Raw genomic sequence first — 8,550 nt, forward strand, 5'->3', positions numbered from 1 at the left:
AAACTATGAGAGGCTCCCGGTGTAGAGGGGAAAGAGGGTGGATTCCTAGGGTGCAGATGGGGCCAGAGGTGTCAGCAGGGACAGTGACATTCCCTGGCTGACGTCAGTGCTCTGGACAGCAGTGTTCACGGGCAGGGAGAAGGGTAGAAAATGTGCCATCAGGTGGGGAGAACTGCGGGGGTTACTTGGGTTTGGAAGAGGTGAGCTACATGTGAGGAGGACGAGCGAGGCAGGATGTGAGCATGCCGTGTGCATGTGTGCATGTGTGCGCTGGACTCTGCGGCAGGGCTGGGCAGGGGAGCCTCTGTGGATTACTTGGCAGAGAAGGTGAGCTTTAGGGAGTGAAAGAGCATTTGCCTAGCTGGTGACAGCTAAACACAAGGTGTTCAGATCATCGAGGGATAGTGGGGAAGAGGCCTGGCCATCTCGACAAGGGGACAGCTTGCACACGGGACTGAGCAGGCCTGGTTCTAAAATCGGATCTGCCACCACACATCCCTGGGCAAGATGTCTACCCTCACTAGGCTGTCTCCTCACTTAAGATGAGAGGAATCGGGCCAGATGCTCTGGTTCTGCCGATAGGACTCTGCAACCGACATAGGATGATGGCAAGAATTCAGATAAAGGTCTTGAATGTCTTCCCCCTTTGCCCTGGCCCTCTCGGGTTAGACTTCGAACTCTAACGATGGATACATTCCTCCTTTCCCCAGAACAGTTCCCTGTTTGAGGCTGATTTCATTCTCCTGGATGGAATTCCAGCCAATGTGATCCGAGGAGAGAAGCAGTACCTGGCTGCCCCCCTCGTCATGCTGAAGATGGACACCAGTGGGAAGCTGCTACCCATGGTCATCCAGGTGGGGCGCCCTCGGCATCCGCCTCCCAACACTGCTTTCTGTTCACCTCCGCCTCTGCTCCCGAGGAACCAGGCCCCTAGTTCTTGACTCCCAAACTCCATCCTCACACAGTGAGACCTGTTCTCGTGTCACTCCGCTTAAAGCCCGGTTTCTCCTGACTCACCCAACTGGCAGGACTTGTTCAAGAGTCATAATGGCCTTTTGGAGTTCTCATCCTATACCCGATGGTTCTCGAACTTTAGTATGTATCAGAATCGCCTAGACAGCTTGTTAACACACAGCTTGCTGGGTCCCAGCATGAGACTTTCCAATTCAGTAGGTCTGGGATGGGGACTGAGAATTTGCAGTTCTAACAAGTTCCAAAGTGATGCGGATGCCGCTAGCTTGGGAACACACTCTGACAATCGCTATTTAATCTCTCAGTCCCCTCTCTTTTCTCCCACTGGTCTCAACAGTTAGTTAACAAATACTGTCAGTTATCTCCCACACCCAGCTTCCCCTTCCATCCCCCACCATAACTCAGACCCCCATCACGTTTCTCCCAGACCACTACCAGGATCTCCTCCCTGGACTCCCTGCTTCAGACTTCCCTGCATTCAACCCGACGACCATGGTGCTCGCACAGTGCCACAGCTAGTGAGAGGCAGGGTGGGAGGGGCCTCATTCCTCCTCCTAGATTATACCTCCTGGACGCAGTAATCGTACTTACTCATCTGTTTCCCCAAGACTGCTGGCCATAACGTCACATATAAAGTGGGAGTTCAATGAAGGCTTAATTTCTCTTTTACCCAGATCCAGCCTCCCAGCCCCAGCTCTCCGACCCCACCACTGTTCCTGCCCTCAGATCCTCCACTTGCCTGGCTCCTGGCAAAGTCCTGGGTCCGAAATTCAGATTTCCAACTGCACCAGCTCCAATATCATCTGCTGAACACCCACCTGCTGGCTGAGGTCATTGCTGTGGCCACCATGAGGTGCCTCCCGGGGCTGCACCCGGTCTTCAAGGTACAACCTCTACCCTCCATGTCCCGCTTCACTCAGACCCTAGAGAAAGGAAACAGCCCAGTATCAAATGATATTGCAGCAGCAAAAAAAAATTTTTTATCACTCTGTGAAAGAAAGAGGTGAGAACAGAAGGAAGACTGCATCAATATTTTGAGACTTGTGTTTTAATTAAGTCAAGTCACTTAAGGTTTCTTCAGGACCTATTACTAAGGAAACCCTCTGAAATTCTCAGAGATCTGACAATCTAGCAATGGGCCTAGAGTACAGCCGGAATATTGCTTGTAAAACAAAAGCCTTGTTCCTGCCTTAGGAGATTTACGATTTAGCCAGAATGACAAGTGGTGCCCGTAGGAACTACCCAGAGAACAACAGCTAGATCTAGAATCTGAAACCACAAGAGACAGCGATAAACACTAGAGTATTGATGGAGTATGTTCCACCCCAACTGAGTTTGCTAAGTAGGAGCAGGTCAAGAGGCAAGGAGAGTGGCACAGCAGAATCAGAATTGGGGAAGGGAGGGAATAGTAGCTACGGCAAGCCTGGATATCAGACCGGAGACAGAAAGGTCAGAGGTCTAAGCTCCTGCAACACCCAGAAGCCCAAGGGTGGGTATTGCAGACTGACCTAGAAATCCTGTCATTTTATGAAAGAGTGAGCTCAGCATCTATTGCTCGGCAGAAGGCAGCGACATAAGGCTTGTGCTTGAGTAAAAATGTCCTCAAAATCTTGATGACACTAGATATACGGAACAAGACAAAGAAGGGATGAAACTGATACAAGCTTATGAACCAGAGCAATTGTCAGAAACAGGGAAGCCAGGAGCGAAGCCAGTTGGGAAGCAAAAATGAGGTTCAGTTTGAGGTACAGGGAGTCATAAATGTTGGTAGGACATGCAGGTGAGCACCTGGCAAGGAGAACGACTGAACTGTGTTTCAGCCGGGGGCCCCGCCCAACCCCCAAGCCTGCCCAACAGTAGCTGTGGCCTCTCCGAGTCTGGGGTGACACAGACAAGATGGAGACCAGTGTGATGAGCAGCATCTTGGATTTTACTGATCTCACGGTGCTCCTGCACCACCGTCTCCTGCTCACCTTGAAGAGGCTAAGCCTCTAGGCACACTGAAAATCCCCCTTTACGAGTTCAGCCCTCTGCCCAACTATCTCCATTCCCACAGCGACGTCATGGCAAACAGCTGCTTCGTAATCAGTACACGCAGGAGAGCCAGGCCAGCAATGTCCCAGAGGTGACCTGCCCAGGCTCTGGATTCGGACTGCCGGGGTCTGAATCCTGAATCCTGACCTCTGTGCTTCCCAGACGTGAGCTCAGTGTCCTCAGGTCTAAATGGGGATGACGGGAGGCCCATCGTGGGGCTGCTGAAGGCTGAAACGACCTAATAGTGTGACACAGGCTAAAAGCTAGAAATAATTAGTTCTTGCAATGATTTATTAAGAGTTGTTTGTCCCAAGGTATCTCTGCTCCTCATGTGGACTTTGGGCTTTCCATGACACTCAGCACCTTTCATGAACTTTGTGAAAAGTTTCAGTCCAATGTGAGCTGCTTTGACCTCCTGGCACCAGAGTTATCTCTGCCTCACACCCTGTGTCCAGCAACAACTCAGATAAATACCAATGCTACCTGAAACCTGTACATAAACTGGGTGTAAATGAAGACAAAATAGTCTGAGATAAAAAGAAATGCATGTGAGGATGAGATGGCCGTTTTTACTAGCTAAGGAAAAGCCATTTCTTGAAAAGCTATAAAAAATAGACGGGACCTAACTGCCTAATTGGGGGTGGGGGGAGATTTGACAACAGCCGCTCTACTGCTTACATACGTGGCTCAGTATGGCTCCTCTATCTCCCTAAGGGAACCCACCCCCAAAAAAACCAACAGTGAAGCGACCAGGGGATGGAGGCGTGGCTTTGGTAATGAGTAGAGAGGCTAATTTAAGCTGTGAGGTTGTAAGTGACAGAGTATAAAAGCAAATTAAAAGGGGCTGATTCTCAAAGGCCACCTACACCCCAGGTGGAAATCATAAAGATAAGTGATAACAGCTAGTATCTAAGGACTTCTGTGTGGACTAAAAACTCTTCATACATCACTCACATAAGCATCACCGCAGCCTCCTGAGACAAAAGACCCTATTATCACCCGCTGCTGACAGACAAGGGGCTAGACAGGAGATAGGACAGGTCAACACTAAGAAGGTCTGGTACCTTGGATGAGTATCAAAGTGAGTGCTGAAGTGTAGAGTGAAACCCAGGTCAGTCTGGCTCCAGAGCCTGACTCACAGGGGTGAAAAGATCACGAGAGTGAGTGATCACAGAAGCAGGAAGAGAGCAGCCTGTCAAGGGAGGAAAGCATCAAGAGTAGGCACCATGCTGCCTACAAGGAAGGACCCAAGCATGTCCTCCATAAACCACCCCCTCTAATCTCCCCCATCCCAGCTCCTGATCCCACACATCCGCTACACGATGGAAATCAACACCTGGGCACGGACCCAACTCATCCCAGATGGAGGTATAATTGATAAGGTAAGGAGGGGATGGGGCATGGGGCTGCCTCACCGTCTGACTCTCTACGATTTCCTGCCACTTTCAAGATCCCAGACCAACCTGGGTGAATGTCCTGACCCTTAAACCCATGAGCCTGTCCCTTTATACCTATGTCTCTAAATGTGAAAATGCCACACCTGAACCCCTTATATACTGTGTGCTGGCTTCCTCCTCAAGGCCTCGCATCTCTCTTGTCCCAGGCAGCGAGCACCGGTGGAGGGGGCCACGTGCACTTGCTCCGCCGGGCCCTGGCTCAGCTGACCTACTGCTCCCTCTGTCCTCCCAACAATCTGGCTGACCGCGGCCTGCTGGGAACCCCGGGTGCTCTCTATGCCTGCGATGCTTTACGGCTCTGGGAGATCACTGCCCGGTGGGTGAGATGGGGAGCCGAGAAATGCGGCAGGGGAGGGGGCGAGTGGGGCTCTGGCCTGAGGTCAGCATGGGGCAAAAGGATCCTGAAAACAAGAAGGTCCAGACAAGAGGAGCAAAGGACTGGATCCTGGGGAGAGATGAGGAAGCGTGAGTCAGTGCGTACAGCCTGAGAAGGAGAAGGCTGGGGACAGAGAACCTACATTGGGAAAGCTGTGGACCGGGAGGCTGAGGGATCTGGAAAAATCAGGGGTTTTGTCAGGGAGAATGGGTGTCAACCATGTATTGGGATTCCTAGAACTAATGACCCACGTGTCCTTCCTCTCTAGACTAGTTTGTAGAAAAGAGCTGGGAATGACCCAAAAGGCAGGTCTTGAAGAATCTATACTCAGACATATTGAGAGTCAGCTGGGCAGAGACCATGGAAAAGTGCAGGGGTCAAAGGCCGAAGCTTTCTCCTCTCAAGGAGCTCACCTCCCTTCTCCCCTGGGCAGCTACGTGGAGGGGATCATCCACCTTTTCTACCGCGGGGATGACGTCGTGAGAGGGGACCCTGAGCTGCAGGCCTGGTGTCGGGAGATCACTGAGGTGGGGCTGTGCCAGGCCCAGAACCGAGGTGAGAGCCCTCCCCAGGGACAGGCGCTCCTTGGACACTCTGCCCAAGCAGAGTCTGGGTTCAGGACCCCAACCCCTCATGCCACCCCCTCTCCCTCCACACGTCAAACATCTGAATCCCATTCCCACCTCCTAAGACTCAGGACAATTCTAGATACCCCAGGATCATCCTCCACAGAGACCCTGGCCATCAACCTTGACTTCCACCCCATCCCCTAACCTGCCACAGCATGCGACGCCACAGGGCCAGAACCCGAGCCAGCAAGGGATCTGCCCAGGCCCTGCTGGGGCTCACGTTCTCTCCTCATGCTTGTCTATTGCTACTTGAGGATATAAACGGGAAGATTCTTCCACCAAAGCCCGTAATGACCCCTTCTGTTCTCCCTCTTCTCCGGCATGCTACTGTCCAGCACACGCATAGAAAGTCCAGGCCTACTGCACACTGACCACAGTGCAAGGTCATTTCTAGATGCAAACACAATGCTCTGCGCACTTTGGCTCAACCCTGAACTCGGTGCCCTGCCCCTTGGGGCTCACATTTCTTTGGCCAATCCAGCCTCTCCCCACCGCTGCTAGGATCCAGCCACCGTCTTTAGCACCCCACCCGCATTCTAACCTCTGGGGAAAAAACAGCCTTTCTTGAGCTCTTCCTAGATTCCTCCTCCTCTTTCTCTCACACATGGGCCAGCCTGGACTCTGCTCCAAATTGTCCTTGTGTCCCCGCCCCTCACACTTTGCACCAACATCTCTGCCTCTGTGGGACAACTACAAACATTTGCTGGGGAGCCGCTATGGCCGGCCTCTGAGGGTGCCATGAGCAGTAACGCAACACCCGCCCTCTGGAGGGAGCGTCTCCCTAGGGAATCTGTGGCTGCACCACCCCACTTCCAGGACCAAACTTTCTCTAGTACATCTCGGTATGTCCCTTGGGCTCCACGTGCTACCAGGAGACCCCTCCTCTCCCTGGCCATCTTTTCCCCAACCAGTATCTACATTTGGAAAATGAAAATAAACATCCACATGTGAACTTTAACCTCCACTAAGTGCCTCTCATTCTCTCTTCCTCCACTGTCCTTCAGTTCTCATAGCTCACCTTCGCCTCACCTTCCCAACAGACTCTTTGGAGAAAGTGTGCTAAAATAAAAAACGGCCTGAGATTAGCAGTCAGGAACCCGAGTTCAAGATCAGCCTCTCCCTTCTCCCAATTATGCAGTCCTGACAAGCAGTTTAATCTCTCTGGTCTTTGGTGTTTTTTTTTTTTTTTTTTAAATCTACAAAAGGGAAGTGATTATATTTGTTCCACTTAACTGACAGGATTTCTGGGTCTCTGAACCCCCCACCTCCACTGTGAATTGAATGGCCTGACATAATCTTTGTGGAAAGCCTCTCTTGGCTATGACCCTATAAATCTATGACTTCTCTTATCCTTCACATTATAATTCAGACACTTGTAATTCCCTACCTGGGAATAGGAGGAAGCATCCCTAAATTCTCAACCACTTTTTGAGGCAGAGGATTTTTGATCACTCAGAACTTTTCAGCCACCAACGCTTCCAAAATAACAATACTTATTATTTATTGCGAACTTGTTCCACAGCAGGTGATTATCTCATTTATAAAATAGGCATCATCTCCACTTTACAGCTCAAGAGGTTGAGGTTCAGAGAGGTTAAGTAATTGGCCTAAGGTAACCCAACTATATTACTTGAATCTGAATTGAAATCCATGTCTGATGCAAATATATTTGAATAAATGAACTAAACAAACAACCATCAATTCCAAAAGGTAGACATCCCAAGTCTTCGGCCTTTATTTCTCTCTTCTCAGACTGTAGCCTCTAAATCCTGTTTCTTTCCTGCCCAGGTTTCCCCATCTCCTTCCAGTCCCAGAATCAACTCTGCCATTTCCTTACCATGTGTGTCTTCACGTGCACTGCTCAGCATGGGGCCATGAACCAGGGCCAGGTATGGAGAGCTGAAAGCCCAGGTCCCTGAAAGACCAGGTCCCTGTCTGGACCTTGGGATGCCCAAGGGAGAGATGGGGGTTCAAACCCTAAGTACCAGGATCCTAGGGTTGCAGTTTCTTCCCCCAGCTGGACTGGTATGCCTGGGTCCCTAATGCCCCATGCACAATGCGGATGCCCCCACCTACCACCAAGGAAGATGTGACAATGGCCACGGTGATGGGCTCACTACCTGATGTCCGACAGGCCTGTCTTCAAATGGTCATCACGTGGCATCTGGGGCGCCGCCAGCCAGACATGGTAAGAGAGGACCCTGGGGAAAGGGAAAAGACAGTTGGAAGGGAAACATAAGAGTGAAGGGCTAGGCTCTAGGTGTGTCTGACTCAAAACTGACTGATCCTTTGTTCTTTCTTAGGTGCCTCTGGGGCATCACAAAGAAAAGTATTTCTCAGACCCCAAGGCCAAGTCTGTACTAAACCAATTCCAAACAGATCTGGAAAACTTGGAAAGGGAGATTACAGCCCGGAATGAGCAACTTGACCTGCCCTATGAATACCTAAAGCCCAGCCTCATAGAGAACAGCATCACTATCTGAGCTCTAGGACACCCCCACCGGGAAGACTGCAGATCAGCTCTGGGACTGACAGTTCCATATTGAGTTTCATGGTTTCCTAGTCTCTGCTGCAGAGGCTCTATTTCCTCCCCCAATTAAATCCCCTACATCTGCATCCCATGAGCCCAAGGGCCTTTACTTTTCTGCAAAGGGCCTGATAATATGTTAGGCTTTGTAGGCCACACAGTGTATCACAGCTACTCAACTCTCCTGTTGTAAGCACAGAAGCAGCCACAGGCAACGTGTAAATGAATGCTATGTTCCAATAAAACTTTATTTACAGAGAGTGAAATATGAACTTCCTGTGTCACAAAATATCCTCCTTTTGGTCTAGTCAACCATTTTAAAATGCAAAAACACACAACAAGGGCTTCCCTGGTGGCGCAGTGGTTGGGAGTCCGCCTGCCGATGCAGGGGACACGGGTTCGTGGCCCGGTCTGGGAGGATCCCGCGTGCCGCGGAGTGGCTGGGCCCGTGAGCCATGGCCGCTGGGCCTGCGTGTCCGGAGCCTGTTCTCCGCAATGGGAGAGGCCACAGTAGTGAGAGGCCCGCGTACAGCAAAAAAAAAAAAAAAAAAATAA

At 50.9% G+C, this 8,550-nt stretch overlaps 1 protein-coding gene across 1 annotated transcript in view; it reads left to right on the forward strand.

Annotated features, from left to right (window-relative positions):
• Positions 1–8,251, forward strand: part of ALOX12 (arachidonate 12-lipoxygenase, 12S type) — an 11,776-nt gene extending 3,525 nt beyond the window's left edge. Inside the window, exons 7-14 of the mRNA XM_007457727.1 lie at positions 711–854; positions 1,647–1,856; positions 4,302–4,388; positions 4,610–4,779; positions 5,273–5,394; positions 7,257–7,357; positions 7,486–7,656; positions 7,772–8,251. Of these exons, the coding sequence (XP_007457789.1) occupies positions 711–854; positions 1,647–1,856; positions 4,302–4,388; positions 4,610–4,779; positions 5,273–5,394; positions 7,257–7,357; positions 7,486–7,656; positions 7,772–7,951 (1,185 nt within the window). The 3' untranslated portion in view covers positions 7,952–8,251. The remainder of the gene's footprint in view (positions 1–710; positions 855–1,646; positions 1,857–4,301; positions 4,389–4,609; positions 4,780–5,272; positions 5,395–7,256; positions 7,358–7,485; positions 7,657–7,771) is intronic.
• Positions 8,252–8,550: the final 299 nt, after the last annotated feature.

The sequence above is a fragment of the Lipotes vexillifer genome, unplaced genomic scaffold (genome assembly GCF_000442215.2).
Source record: "Lipotes vexillifer unplaced genomic scaffold, Lipotes_vexillifer_v1.1 scaffold611, whole genome shotgun sequence".
Taxonomy (NCBI): domain Eukaryota; kingdom Metazoa; phylum Chordata; class Mammalia; order Artiodactyla; family Lipotidae; genus Lipotes; species Lipotes vexillifer.